At 59.4% G+C, this 14,513-nt stretch overlaps 5 protein-coding genes across 5 annotated transcripts; 3 read left to right on the top strand and 2 right to left on the bottom strand.

The window, feature by feature from the left end:
* Positions 1-64: 64 nt before the first annotated feature.
* On the bottom strand, positions 65-2,918 carry JDV02_001370 (uncharacterized protein). Its single transcript, XM_047982292.1, has 3 exons — positions 1,613-2,918; positions 761-1,551; positions 65-709 (listed from the first exon to the last, which is right to left on the bottom strand). The coding sequence occupies exons 1-3, from the start codon at positions 1,656-1,658 to the stop codon at positions 353-355; spliced, it is 1,194 nt and encodes a 397-aa protein (XP_047838254.1). The 5' UTR covers positions 1,659-2,918; the 3' UTR covers positions 65-352.
* A 1,814-nt stretch (positions 2,919-4,732) lies between these two features.
* On the bottom strand, positions 4,733-7,269 carry JDV02_001369 (Non-specific serine/threonine protein kinase). Its single transcript, XM_047982291.1, has one exon. It carries the CDS (start codon positions 6,714-6,716, stop codon positions 5,163-5,165), a length of 1,554 nt encoding a protein of 517 aa, XP_047838253.1. The 5' UTR covers positions 6,717-7,269; the 3' UTR covers positions 4,733-5,162.
* Positions 7,270-8,339: 1,070 nt separating this feature from the next.
* JDV02_001368 (uncharacterized protein) lies at positions 8,340-10,399 on the top strand. The gene is made up of 2 exons (XM_047982290.1): positions 8,340-8,626; positions 8,684-10,399. Exon 2 carries the CDS (start codon positions 8,741-8,743, stop codon positions 10,298-10,300), a length of 1,560 nt encoding a protein of 519 aa, XP_047838252.1. The 5' UTR covers positions 8,340-8,626; positions 8,684-8,740; the 3' UTR covers positions 10,301-10,399.
* Positions 10,400-10,660: 261 nt separating this feature from the next.
* On the top strand, positions 10,661-12,550 carry JDV02_001367 (uncharacterized protein). Its single transcript, XM_047982289.1, has 2 exons — positions 10,661-11,247; positions 11,297-12,550. Exons 1-2 carry the CDS (start codon positions 10,783-10,785, stop codon positions 12,152-12,154), a joined length of 1,323 nt encoding a protein of 440 aa, XP_047838251.1. The 5' UTR covers positions 10,661-10,782; the 3' UTR covers positions 12,155-12,550.
* Positions 12,551-13,974: 1,424 nt separating this feature from the next.
* JDV02_001366 (uncharacterized protein) lies at positions 13,975-14,467 on the top strand (the record flags this gene model as incomplete). Its single annotated transcript, XM_047982288.1, has 3 exons — positions 13,975-14,002; positions 14,089-14,165; positions 14,273-14,467. 3 exons carry the CDS (start codon positions 13,975-13,977, stop codon positions 14,465-14,467), a joined length of 300 nt encoding a protein of 99 aa, XP_047838250.1.
* Positions 14,468-14,513: the final 46 nt, after the last annotated feature.

The following is a 14,513-nucleotide window of genomic DNA, read 5'->3' as shown; positions in this document are numbered from 1 at the left end:
CGATCAGAGACCCTTTCCCTGGCTCATGACAAGAGCTCCGGTGAGTTGTCTGCCTGACACGGGGCACAGGCAGGGCTACTAGGTAGGTGCGCTATTCCCGAGTGCTCTGGGATGACCGTATGTTCCCTATCCTTGGTAATCCCTTCATTCTCCATTGACTAATAGTCGCAAATGTCTCCGAGGCAATCCGCAGAACAAATTCACAGCAACAGCCCGCTTCCAAGAACCCGTGGATATCAATCCCTTGCTTCTAGCATAAAACCCGTGTCTAATTCCCTGACAGCAGAAAAGCCGTCTACGTTCTCTGACCCAAGTCGACGTCTCTCCCTCCCAACGGCTAGGACCACATCTTTCATTGTTTCCTATCCGTGCTGTCGGAGCCATTGGATGGCCGCTCGATGCTAGCGACCCTCCTTCTTCTGAACAGAGCAAAGGCGCTCAGCGCGAGATATGCCGCCGCTACAACTGCGGACACGACGATGTATGCGGTAACAAACGTCTGCGAGCTTCCCGCAAGCTGCAGGCCCAGCCCGCCGTTGACCACACCAATGACGATGAGCGCGCGGCCGTACCAGATGTGAACATGACTGATGATGCCACGGCGACGGTTTCTGAGATAGTGCCTATGGTGAAGGAAGCCGAAGATCGGCTGCAGCCCCATCAACGACACTACAAAGACGCCCAGTTGGGTGTGCGTGTTCTGGAAGAACTGCGAAGGTCAGCCGGGGTCGGGGTTTGTCGTGCATTGAGCAATACTCACGAAACCAATGCGACTGCAGATGATGATGCCGAGGGCGAAGCCTGCCCACATGCCAAAGAAGACAAGCGTCTGCCAAGTCGCGTGGACTACCCAGCTGCCGACAAAAGGCGACAGCATGGCGCCAATGGGATAGCCGACGACAAAGATGATGGTCATGAGAATTCCATGTGCATTTATGAGGGTGTTTGTCGAGGGACCACCACCGCTGGCGCCTGGTGCGATGATGCCGCCCCCGTTGTTGCCTCCGTTGCTTCCCCCCGGGTTGCTCGAGCTATTAGTGAACGGGTTGGCATCAGCGCTGACAGTGGCCCTCCCGAGGTTGACATTGAACGAGTTGTGAGAGTCGTGGTACTGGATGCTGGCCGACGTGCTCTTGTCATTCATGGGGCTCCCTCTCTTCCAAGCAGACACCCAGCTGCTCACGCCGGAGAGTTTCAGGTTGGCGCAGTCGCTGCAGCGCACGTTGGCGACCATGCTGCCGTCGATGATGCCGGAGCCCCCAAGGAGCTCGACGTTGGCCATGCGGCTGTACCTGGGCTCGACATGGCCGGTCCCCCTCCTGGTGCTGAGCGTGACGTTGTTGTTCCCGTCGGCGTACATGACGAACATGGTGGCGCCGTTCATCTGCGACCCGATACCAAGGGCAGCCCAGCTGACGGATGAGCGCGCCCGCAGCTGAAAGTAGACGTTGCCCGAGCCAGAGCTGGCGGCGGCCTCGGGGACCGCGAACTGGAAGCAGACATCGTCCACGGGGCAGTACGGCGTGGCATCACCGTTGACTCCAGTGACGGCTACGGTACATGAAGCGAATAAGTCTGTGGAATTCTGTTGCATCGCACGCGGGTGTCTTACCTAGGGCAAGGGCAGCCGCCCAGGCATTCCTGGAAGCGACCTTCATGGAGTGCGGTTTCAGCTCGAGTACTTTTCTTTTTTCTTTCTCTCGTACTTTGTAGCGGTTGAGTCTACACGGAATCCGAAGATGATGGAGGGGCGGGAGAGGAGGAGGCGACGGGTATGATTTTATATATCTTTTCCGCAAGGGAATGCAAGATCAGACAAGTAAGGTAGTGGCCCGAGGTGTGGCAGTGAGTATAGAGCGATATAAGTGGCGGCGGGCGTCAATGACTCTCCAAGACTGGGGGGGAGGGAGGGGGACGGCCCTGAGGACGACAACGCCCAGCCAGCCCCAGGATCGCTGCTCTATCTCGAAGCTTCACGCCCCTCTGCGTGTCTCCTGCGAGCCGCATGTGGAGGAGGGAGGGAGGGAGGGAGGGAGGGGGAGGAGGGATGGCGGGAAGGATGCGGCACTTGCAGCGGCGCCATTGTTTGTCGTCGTCGTCGTCCATGATGCAGACGAGGCGCTCAGACGAGCATGCAGCACCAGCAGCACGACGCAAGCCAAGCCCAAAGAGAGTTTGGGCTCAGTGTATCAGACCTCGACCACGGAGCACACGAATGCAGGGACAGGGCACGCGCGGCGCAGAGGGAGAGCGGCAGAGAGTGAGGACACCCACACACACCCCATGTTCAACCGGCACTGCCACCATGGCTGGGCAAGTCGGGTGCCGGGCAGATGCGGTGCCGCGGCGAGGGCGTTTCTTTGGAGCGGCGGTGATTGGCCCGACGGATGAGACGTCGTTCGTGATGCCGCTGAGACGGGGGGGGGTTGGAGTGTGTGGGCGCCGCCGGCTTGGCTGGCTGGCCGGCTGAGCCAACGAAGATTTGAGCGATTGTCATCACATCATCATCATCATCGTCGTCGTCGTCGTCAATTCAACAGAGGGGGCTGAGTGAGCGTCTGTTCGAGGGCCCGTTGTCCGAACGGCCTGCCTCGTTTGTTCGCCGTCGTGCACGGGGAGCACCCGCAGATGGCGGACAGACAGACGGCGAGCAAGCGGTGCAACAACGTACGATGCCGGCTGATCGACTGTCCGTCTGTCCCTCCGTCGCTCCGTACGTCCGCAGTTGCTTCGCTTCTTTTGGCGGTTCGCTTCCTCCTCGGTCGGTCGGCAGGTGTTCCCAGATCGAGATGAACCACGGGGTGCGACCGGCGTCCTGGGGGTGGGGGACGCGGAGTACGAGTACGATGGAGGTTCAAAACGCATCATCAATCAGATTACCAACCAGCGACTGCGAAAGGTACAGACGGGAGTTGAGTGAGTTAGTGCTTGCCTTGACCTGGTACAGCGGGAAGGTGGATGGTGGCCAACTGGAACATTGGAGCCCAGGCCGCTGCAGCATAACTGTACTAAAAGGGACCTTATTCTTTAGTGCCGACCCGGCGGCGGGCGGGGCAGTTGCAGAGTGACAACCTGCCCGCGGGGGCTGCGTCTCAGGCTGACTGAATGGGAAAATATCCGCCCTCCAATTCACCCGCCGGGGCTTCTAATGACGCCGAACCTGGGGGCGCTGCACGTCCTATACTATACCTGGTATACTGCGTGTACCGGTCTCGGCACAAGAGTATTGTCAGGGACTCGGGGAGTTCATTGTTGTGTCGCGGGTTTCTCATCAGGCTGTCTTCCCGCCGGCAGCAACAACAGGCTTGCAGCCCAGTCATTATCAGCTCCGTCTGCACTGCTTTCAGCAATCGCCGCAATACTACAGTATACTTTCGTACAGTACTCGGTTTGCCTTGCTGCCTCCCTCCCTCCCTCCCTCCCTGCCTGCTCGAGTCTGTTGCACAAGGCACCGCAGCTGTGATACACACGACGCACCACCATCATCACTACCACGACCGCGACGATCCGTCGTCGTCGTCGCCTCGCACAGCGGCAGCAGCAGCAGCAGCAGCAGCAGCAGCGAGACAAACATCTGACCCAATCAGCCAAGTCTTACCAACCGTCAGTTTCAAAGCGTGTGCTCGCTCCCCTGGGGGGTGCTCACGACATGTTCCGTTTACTCCTTTTTCTTTTCGCCTCCACTCTCATCCTTGAGAGGGAGCTTCGTCACTGGTCCCCCGTTTGGTTTCGCTCGCCTCTATCGTCGTCAGCGCCAAGCAGCACCGTGCGCATGCATCCCAGAGACGAAATGCATGATCACGCAGGCAAGCAGGCAAGCAAGCAAGCAAGCCGTTTCGGCGGTTCAGCCGCGAAGCTCGGTCACGCTTGGCCGCGGTATTGCTCCCTCCTCCTCCTCCTCCTCCTCCTCCTCCTCCTCCTCCTCCTCCTCCTCCACCGCCACCACCACCACCACTCCTATCTGTCTCCCTTTGTCTTGGAAGCCCTCCATCCCATCACCAGTGTATGTATATATACAACAGACATACAGACATGGCAGAACATGCCTACGTGCAAACGAACGAGCAGAAACGCAGCCATCTCAACACCCCAAGGCCAAGGCGTATGATATATAGCCATGTTAAGAAAGGTGGCTGCGCTACGGCTCTTGGCTGCTACGGATCGACAAACCCAACCCAACCCAACCCAACCCCCCCCCCCCTCCTCCTACACGTGCGGGCGCAGCAGCCGCAGCAGTTGCAGGGCCTGAGACGACAAAACAAAATCTTCACGGTTCGGCAGGTGGGATATCCGAGGAGCTGACGACGACGACGACGACGACGACGAGGACCAGGGACAACATGATGGTCGACCGACGCTATTATTGCCGCACAGAGATGCGTGCCGACGTTATTAGAGAGAGCCTTCTGCCAAGCCGCCCCCCCCCCGAACGTGACAGAGCTTCATTGGCCCACACGCTTGCATGACTCTCATCTTGCACGCGCCCGCGAGCGACTCAGCTTTCTCCTCCGATTGAGTTATCCGCCGAGAGCGCGCAGCTAGCTAGCTGTATTGATTGCATGCGCGCATGTGCGTCGAGGGCCACCACCGCTTGCCCGGCATCGCGTCACACGGCATGCGTTCCACGACGCGTCACCTAGCCTTGGCCGCCCCGTTGGCGACTGACTGCGCGCGGCGCACGTCTTTCAGCACTTCGAAAGGTGCGTCAAAATGCAGTGTGAGTCAAAAATGCAGTACGATTTCGCATTCATCTACGGCGTTCCGGTCCCGAGAAAGAGTTCTGCCCCCCGACCACCACCACTACTATGGTCTGTCTACCACGAAACTACAGGCCGCCCCGTCTCCGGCCAGAGCAGCCTGAGGGACTGAGCCGTCGCCTCTTATATATATGTGCCTCTATATTAGACTCCTGGAGCAAGGTGATATGCGGAGGCCATGCCGATGGGCCAGGAGACGGAGCGTGCCCAAAGGCCGATCAATGCTTTCCACACATGGCGGCCCGATGTCGAACAACACGCCACGATCGTCGCCGTCTGGCCCTCTCTCCTCGTTGTGACACACTGAAACCATGCATACGAAACCCTCAAAATCAAGGCTTTTATAACGCTATTCGAACGCTCAAAAACGACAAAAAGCAAGCGACAAAAGCCGCCAGTAAAGCATCAAACCCCGTTGGCCACGGGAAAGGCATTGCTCTCGAGCAGGCTCGACGACGCCACAAAGCTGAAGCCGCCAAACACGTCATCCTTGTGACCCGAGGCTGGGGCGCCGCCAACGGCCCAGGCGTCCTTGGCCGTCACTACGGGGCTCAGTGCCAGCTCCGTAAACTCGGGCGCAAAGTTCTCGGCGAGCTCCGGGTCCGTGATCATGGGCTGGATCGGGGGCTCCAGCTCCCGCGCCTCGAGCTTACGCCAGTCGATCTTGCGGAAGAAGCGGTGCTTCTTGAGCGTCTGCAGGTCGCGCGGCATGACGGCCCCGAGGCGCTTCTGCGGCTCCTTGCGCAGGAGGCGCGTCAGCAGGTCCTTTGCGTCTGGGCTCAGAAAGTATGGCAGCACGAGCTTCTGCCTAACAATGTTGTCCTGGATCTTGGCGTGATTGCCGCCCCGGAACGGCGGATTGCCCGTCATGAGGTCGTAGCCGAGGGCGCCAAAGGACCACCAGTCCACTGCCCTGCCGTACTTCTTGCCGAGAATGACTTCGGGCGCCATGTATTCGACGGTGCCGAGGATCGAGTTGCAGCTCTCCGACTGCTCCACCGCCACCTTGGACAGACCAAAGTCGGTGAGCAAGAGGTGGCCGTCGGCGTCGAGGAGGCAGTTCTCGGGCTTGAGGTCGCGGTACACGACGCCCAGGTCGTTGTGCAGGTGGGAGATGGCGAGCAGCATCTCGGCCATGTAGAAGGCGGCCACCGTCTCCGAGAACATCTTCTCCGTGTTGAGGTGCGTGAAGAGCTCGCCGCCCTGGCCGTACTCGAGGATGAGATACAGCTTCTCCAGGTCCTGGAACGCGTAGAAGAGCTTGACCACAAAGGGGTGCCTGTTGACCGACTCGAGAATCTGGCGCTCCGTCTTGGTCTGCTCGATGAGCTTCTTATGCACGACAAGCGACGCCTTCTTGAACTGCTTTTGCGCGTAGAGCCGGCCCGTGGCGCGCTGCTTGACCAGCAGGACGGTGCCGTAGGTGCCCTTGCCCAGGCAGCGTAGCGGCTCAAACTCCTCCGATGTCATCTTGCGGCGCGGGTTGAGGCCGCCCTCGAGCGTCTCGAGCAGGACGGAGCGGTCGCGCACGCTCTCGCTCACAAAGTCGTGTTCCAGGTTGACCTCGTAGCTGGTCGAGCCGTTCTCCGAGCTCTCGCTGCCAGCCTCGCTGCGGGTGCCGTCGCGGCTGGCAGAGCGCGGACTGTCGGCAGCGCTGCGCAAGCCGGAGCGGCCTCCGTTGCGGACTGCGGAGCTAGAGCGCGACGAGCCGTCGAGGTTTAGGGGCTCCATCTGCATGCGCAGCTTGGCGATGCCCGACACGCCGGGAGACGGGGCGCCGCGCAGGACGGGGCTGCAGTGGGCGCTCACGACATCGTCGATGCGATTCGGGCGACCGCGACGGGCACCCTGGCGAGGCGTCTCGCAGGCGCCGTAGTCGGAGTCCTCATCGCCCGATGCGACAGGCGTTGCTTGGAAGCCGCGCACCGTGTTGCGCGCAGCGGGCGCCGGGTTTATCATGATGCGTGCGGGCCGTCGGCGGCAGGCGATGGACGAAAAGTGTGTGTGTGTGTGTGTATAGGTGTGGTGGTGGTATATCGTGAAACTGGAAACGGCTCGACTACAAAAGACAACGACCGTCTCGCTACCTCGTCGAGCCCTCCAAAGGTCAGGCCTCAATCAGGCCACGGCTGAAGCTGAGGCAGTCAGGTTGAGCCCCGTCGGCGCTCCGGATCTGCGCGCTGCTCGGACTCGAAGGGAAGCTGGGTCTCGTGGCTGCTGGCCACACGCATCTGGTACTTGAAGAACGAGGTTCGCATATGGAACGGTTTTTGTATATGCATTGGATGTCGGGATCGTTTGCGGGGAGCGGTCTCTGACAGTGACGATTCTGTCGGTCTTTTTTTTGGGGGGGGGGTCTCCGGTGAGGGCGTCTCGCGGGTTGTGATGGCTGGGTTTGGGAAAGTTTTTGAGTGTCTGCACCAGCAGGTGAGGTGTGCAAGGGCGGGAAAAAGGGAAGCGGAGGAGAGGAGGGAAGGGTGGGTGTGGAGAGCCAACGGGAGCCATTTTATTGGCAAACGGACTCGAGAATGGGCGCGACGGGCAAGACGGGCTTTTTTTGGGGATTCAGCCCCCCCCTTCTGCCGTGGTCGTTGACAGTGGCCTCACGCGCTCGGCCCAACCTTTTTTTTTTCCTTGCCTTCCTTGTCTTTTCTCGGGTGTCAAGCGTGCATGTGGGGGGCATCATCTCACCCATCCCCGCCATTTACGGCGGCGCCGGCCGCCAGCCGGGGGGGGTGAGGCGGTGGAGCTGAGAGGGTGTGGAGTGTCTTGCTTAGGTGCCTTCCAAGGTTGGCTGCTGCAGGCGGGAGGTAAGTAGCTACTACGCTACTTACTGGTACTGATGCGGCCCAGGTAACGCTGGAGCACTGGCAGGTTCGTGTCCCGACTAGGAAAGTCCAGTGCTGGCGGCGGGCCGGCCGGGCATAGCGGGCTGGCGCGCCCGCCTCAACTGGCCGCCGCCCCGTGGTCAGCATGGACGCTGGTCGTATATTACCTAGTACCTAGCCTGCAGTGGATCCGCCCAGCATCATATCTCCTTCGCCGCGACCAGCCGATGCCTCACGTTTGTCCGGTGGTTGAATCAGATTATTCCCTCATAAAACACATGTACAACGCCGGATTGGCACAGACTGGACCGCAGGGGAGTGAATTGCGTGCAACGAAAGGCAACTGGATACGGCAAGAGAAAACCCACGTGTCCGTCGCGTTGCAAAGTACCGACATGCTGACAACATGTGAGACGGCGGGTGCCTCTGGACTCTCGTTGCGCCGGTGGATTGACCCGACACTCGTAAAGAGGTTGGATGGGCCTTGGCTACTAGACTAGGTACTAGGTAATTACATCATGTCGTAAGGCTGCTGCAGGTCACGCAGCTGCACGTACCACGTTAGTACGTACATGTACAGCCCTGGGGAGCCACGGGCGCGTTGCAGTCGATACCAGGCCCCAGCAAGGCAACCACCGGCGGAATAATTCCCCTCTCTCGCATTGATGTACCAAAGATTGGGGAAAGGCAGCGTTGAAATATTCAAGAGCCACAGCTCACTCAGAAAATGTTACCTCTTCCTATCGGCCGGCACCCCGTACAATTTATTGCCCAGGTATCTACCCATTGAACCTATGTTCATGGAAACCCAGGTGTAATTCGCATGTACGTACGTACTGGGCTGGGCTGAAACGATACTGGCAGCGGCGCTGGAGCTCCAGAATCCCCACACCCGACCGTCCTGACGCCAGCCCCACTAAAACACCAGCGTCACCAATTTTCCAGTCAACACCACATGTCGCCTGGACCTGCACGTCGTCGCGCTCAGCACCCACCCGACAAACAGCTCGTCTTCTCGCCACTTCTGCCCCTACTATACAAGTACGCATACCAGGGCTTTTGCCCCTGTCCGTGTACTGTAAGCTCACAGGCCGGCAGCCTAGAAAGGGGTTCTCGCGGCCGCCACCTACCCGCGACGCGCGGGAGTCGCCCAACATGATTCACCCGTCCAGACAGGCGTACGTCGAGGAGGCCAGGCCCGAGCCCGGCCTCGCGCTGGAGGATCTGCCCGACGACCACGACTATGACATGCCAACGGCAGGCGGGTCCTCCGAAAAGGCCTCCGCCATCCTGAACCAGTTCAACCGCAAGCGGCTTGCCGCCACGATAGCCGTGCCCACCGACGATGGCCGAGTCCGCGCGCGCCTGCGAGAGATGGGAGAGCCTGTCACCCTGTTTGGAGAGGGTCCGGCCGAGAGGCGCGACCGATTGCGCGAGCTCCTGACCATCCAGGCCGAAATGGCCAGTCTCGAGAATGGTGACATCACCATGGAGGACGCGCCCGAGGAAGAGGAGGAGGCGGCAGAGGCCGAGGAAGAGTTCTACTCGAGGGGAGGCAACGACCTTCTCCAGGCCCGCATAAAAATTGCCGAGTTCTCGCTGCCCAGGGCGAAGCGCAGAGTCGCCTTTCTCAAAGAGGAGGCCACCATCTCGCTGCGCACGCAGGTCAAGCATCGGAAGCACATCAAGGACAGGCTGGCCGCCTTTGAGCTGCAGGGAAGTCAGACCGTCGGCGAGCGGCACATCAGCATGACGAGAATATCACCCGACGGAAAGATGGTCGCCGTCGGCAACTGGGGCGGCCAGGTCAAACTCGTCGAGCTGCCCACCCTCACTGAGAAGATGACATACCGCGGCCACACAAACAAGATCAGCGGCCTCTCGTGGTTTCCCGGCGCAACTCTCCCCGAGAACAACGTCTCGCCCGACTCAGTCAACCTGGCCTCCGGCGGCGCCGAGGGCTTGGTGCAGCTGTGGTCCCTGAACAAGGACACCCCGCTGTCGACACTGCAGGGTCACTCACAAAGAGTGTGCCGCACTGAATTTCACCCATCGGGACGATATCTGGCATCGGCATCCGAGGATACCTCATGGCGCCTTTGGGACGTGGAGACTACGGCCGAGCTTCTCCTCCAAGAAGGTCACTCCCGAGGCGTCTACGCCATCAGCTTCAACACGGACGGGTCCTTGCTCGCCAGCGCCGGCTTGGACAGTATCGGCAGGATATGGGATCTAAGATCTGGCCGTACCGTCATGATCCTCGACGGACACCTAGACGGTCACATCAAACCCATCCACGCTCTCGACTGGAGCTCCGACGGTCACCGCGTCCTCTCGGGCTCGGCCGACGGCTGGATCAAGTGCTGGGACGTCCGCAAGGTGCAGCGGACCGGCGGCATCGGCGCCCACAGCAGCGCCGTCTCAGACATGCGCTGGTTCAAGGGCATCGACGACCCCGTAGACGGCACGCCTCCCGGTCCTGATGAGAAGGGCGCCAGGGTCCCCATCAAGTCCGGCACCTTCTTCGTCTCAAGCGGCTTCGACAGGAACGTCAAGATCTTCTCGGCAGACGATTGGACGCTCGTGCAAACCCTAAGCGGTCACACGGGACCTGTGGCCAGCGTCGACTACAGCAGGGACGGCCGCTGGATTGTCAGCGGCGGCCATGATCGAACGGTGAAGCTCTGGGGCCGCAACGATGGTGAGGCTCTATAGAGGTGGGGCGCCCATAATGACAAATGTCGTGCGCACTGCATTGTACCAAACTGTAACATTTTTCAGTGACGAAATGAGAATAATAGATACCCTTCCAAGCGAGCCCTTTGAAGTGACTGTGCATACTTTTCCTTGACTAAAAGCAGTGATATGGACACGTCCTCCTATACTGTACTTCATATAACTATGGCATGAACGATGTCCCATCCCAGAGCTCCACCTAAGATTCCGGTAACAATCAAGGTGGCATTGGTAACTTAGTTGGCGCTGATGGTTTAGGACGGCAGGTCAGGTGACCGTCCCGATTAGATAACGGCTCTCAACCAAACGCGGCGCCAGAACCTCACCAACATCATCATTGAACAATCGTTTTGCTACCAGACCCCGGCGACAGCATTCTTGCCCTACACAATCCCCTCATGCTTCGCTTCAACGGTCGAACCGCCACAGTGATTGCCTACCCGACATAACTTTTGCCGGAGATGGCGAGCATCGATCGCTACAGGCCCCCCCGCGAGGGCTACCAGCCGCCTACCCTACCCGCCGGCGGAAACCGCCATGAGCGGCCATCGCGATCGCCGCCTCGCCCGCGAGAAGTCCCGCCCGCCGCTCCCACTCCGCCGCAACACAGCTCCCGTACTTCGCCTCCGCGCTCGAGCGCACTGTCCGGTCCACAGTCGCCCGCGCAGTCAGGTCGACAGACGCCCCTCACCGGGGTGAACCAGTGGTCGTTCTCCTGGGACGAGGTGCACAGCACTCCGAGCATCGTCGATGGAATAGCGCCCACTGAGGAGAGGCTCCGGCGGGCCAAGGGCGTCAATTTTATCTACCAGGCGGGCGTCATGCTGGACCTGCCGCAAATCACACTGTGGGTAGCGAGCGTCTTCTTCCACCGCTTCTTCATGCGCTTTAGCATGGTCGAAGAGAAGGGTGGCATTCATCATTACGTATGTCCAGCCTCCCGATTTCCCCTGTTCGTCCGCTAACAAGGTTTAGAACATTGCTGCTACGGCGCTGTTTCTCGCCAACAAGGTGGAGGAGAACTGTCGCAAGACCAAGGACATCATCATCGCCGTTGCCAAGGTCGCCCAGAAGAACACCAAGCTCATCATCGACGAACAGAGCAAAGAGTATTGGCGATGGAGAGATAGCATACTCACGTACGAGGAGATTATGCTCGAGCAGCTCACCTTTGACCTCATGGTCGACAACCCCTACAGAAACCTCTTCGAGCTGCTAGGACAGCTAGACATTGTTCACAACAAAACTTTGAGGCAATCAGCCTGGGCTTTCTGTAACGACGCCGGCCTGACCGCACTGCCTCTGCTCATCGAGGCAAGAGACGTGGCCATTTGCGCAATCTTCTTCGCCAGCATTCACGCCAAGGAGCAGATTGACGACATCAACGGGGAGCCGTGGTGGAAGTATTTGAACGTCAACGAGACCCGCTGCGCAAGATCGATTGAGGTGATGAGGCAGTTTTACACCGAGAATCCGCTTAGAAAGCAGAACCCGTCGCTGCCGTCACCCGCCTTTGATCTTGAGGTCACGAGACGACGCGCCGACACACTCCTGAGTCAGCCCGAGACGCTGTCATCAGCGGGCACGCCCATGGACATGGATCGAGCCAGCCGCAGCCCGATGGCCAAGACCAATGGTGGCACTGATCGAGGCTCCGACAACAGAGACAGAGGGTTGGAGCCTGGATCCCAGCCGCGGCTGGCAGGCAGTGACTACGCCCCCAGATCACCCGCCAAGAGAAAAGAGCCTGACGTGGAGTCTGGTGGTGAAAACGATCGGGCTGAGAAGCGTGCACGTGTCTCTGAGGACGAGGGCGAGCTGGTCGAGGACTGAAGAAATGACCCGGCGATTCAGGAAGGACTGTGCACATGACGAAACGGCTAGGCGTTAAAAGGTGTTTTGCTCTGCGGTCGGCTTCCTTTTGAGTCGCCAATCCTTTGTCGAAAGGAGCAAGCACAAGGCAGACCGTGGTCTTTTTTTTTTTTGGCATGGTAGCGTCGCGAACGCAATGGCGTCCGGGGCCAGGGTTTCATGAGGGCCAAACGACGTAGCTGCCTTTGTATATCAGGAAGGCGAGAACGCGTTGGAACCAGCGATGGTCCGTCAGCATGAAAATGCATGACGAATTTCAATAACCATGATTTACGGCCCTTGTCGTGCTGCCCCTGCTTGCCCCAAGTCCTCCTGTCCCAAGCTGCCATGGTCTCGTAATGCAGCCCTTTGTACGAGTTCACAACTAGGACTCTTGAGAAGGAGAGTCATGAATTGAAATGACGGCCCACCTTACGCTGTCAGCCGCATGCCGCTACCCGTGCCTGCCTTGGTAGGCAGTCGCAGGCACAGGCCTGCAGCGGCTGACGAGGTGAGTGAGTTGTGCTCTCGGGTCCTCAGGCAAACAAACAGTCAGGCACCTCAGGCACCACTGTGGCTCCACGGCCGCCCATTGGCCTGAATTTCTGCCGTCCCGCGCCCCACGCACCTCACACCGCCCAAAGGCACCTACTATAAAAGCGCGCGCCGCCCGCCGGAATTTTAGAACTTTTTTTTCCTTTCTTCTTTAGCTCTCTTTGCCTTTTGGCTTAGATCAAGTGTAGTATCTGTTCTTTTCAGTTTAATCTCTGAAAGGCCTCTAAGGAGGCTAATCGTGATTATTCCTATTTTTGGAGCCCGGGCGGATTCCTCTGGGCTTGCCTATGTTTCCGCCCACTGTGTCCCTGGTATTACACTGCCTCCAGGTGACGCGAACCTCGCTTCTTTTTTTTTTTTTCATTGCCTTCGCTGGCTTGACCGGCGCGGCGAAGAAGAACTATCCATGAGTATGACTTCGGCGTGTTATTTAGGAACTTGGTGCCCTCAGCGACTCGGTCGTATTCACTCGTGATGTGTTGACGTGATGCCATGGCGTTTGTGGTTCCTGCTTGGGAACCTCTCGATCGTCGGCTGCCCAGTGCCAGCAGAGAAGCCACGCCCACGCTGGATACCACAGCACCTTGCATGTCTGTTTGATGTCTCCCAGGAAGAGTGAATGCAAGAGGGCGCCAGAGGACGTCGGCTGCCTGGGCGGTCCTGGTGAAGAAATTTTGGGAAGCCATCCCACCAAACCCAGAATCCCGAGCTGGGAGACGGTGGCTGCAGCTGGCCGAGGCCTTCGAACGTACCCTTCCTACTGTCCCTAATGAAAACCAAGTCTTAGCCAAAGCATCTGTATAGCTATAGAATCTCGTGCGCCAAACTAGCCACGCCCCCAGACTGTTGTGCTGCTGCTCTTTTGGCGAGCGCAGAGCTTTGCGGTTCCGTGATTTTTGCAGCTTCCGCCAGAGGTGGTGCCCTAAGACGGCCTAGTGCCCCTGTGCCCGCCTGTGTTGCTTGCTGTCTGAGGAGCCCGCCCGCTCCACCGCCCGCCGCTGGCGTCCCCTCCACACCTCCCCGTCAGCAGAGAGCTCCCACCTGGTGTGCTCCATCCACGGCCAAACTTTCCCCGAGTTCCGTCAAACCCAGCTGCTTCCATCACCAACCACTTCGCACCTTCAACCCAGCTCCCATCGCCCCTACAGCCCCCTTTCAACTCCGCCATTGGCACCGGGTTTCTTTGCACGCGATACACCGACACAAACCTTCCCTCCCGCCTCCCCGCTGCGCACGTCGATAGCGCCATGGCGAGCCTCGGAGGGTACCTGAACAGTGAGCATTCACCCGAGCAACGCGCTCTTGCCCGCGCGTCGTGCCTCACAACATTGGGAGCTGACCACGTATCCCCCGCCCTGAAGAAAAGGTGCTGATCGTGACGGCCGATTCGCGGATACTCGTGGGCACCCTGACGGCGGCCGATAACTCGACCAACCTGGTACGCGCGCGCTCTGTCGGCCGGCCTGCTTGCCTGGCACCCTCTCTCCCCGCTCATGACACGCGTGCAGCTGCATGGTTCTTCTAACGCGCATATTACCCCACCAGGTGCTCAATGACGCCGTCGAGAGAATCATCCGCGAACCCGACGATCCTGAGCCTTCTGTCGAGGTGCCCCTAGGACTGTACCTGGTGCGAGGAGACGGCGTGTGCTCCGTCGGCCTGGTGGACGAGAAACTCGACGACAGCATCAATTGGACGGAGGTGAAGGGGGCCACGATTGGAGGCGTCAAGCACATCTGAGCCCAGTCGGCACCGTGTTCCTCTCGGCTCGCGCTTGTCGAGACGC

This window comes from Purpureocillium takamizusanense, chromosome 1 (genome assembly GCF_022605165.1).
Source record: "Purpureocillium takamizusanense chromosome 1, complete sequence".
Taxonomy (NCBI): domain Eukaryota; kingdom Fungi; phylum Ascomycota; class Sordariomycetes; order Hypocreales; family Ophiocordycipitaceae; genus Purpureocillium; species Purpureocillium takamizusanense.
The sequence above is the reverse complement of the archived record's forward strand: the minus strand, read 5'-3'. Positions and strand labels throughout refer to the sequence as shown.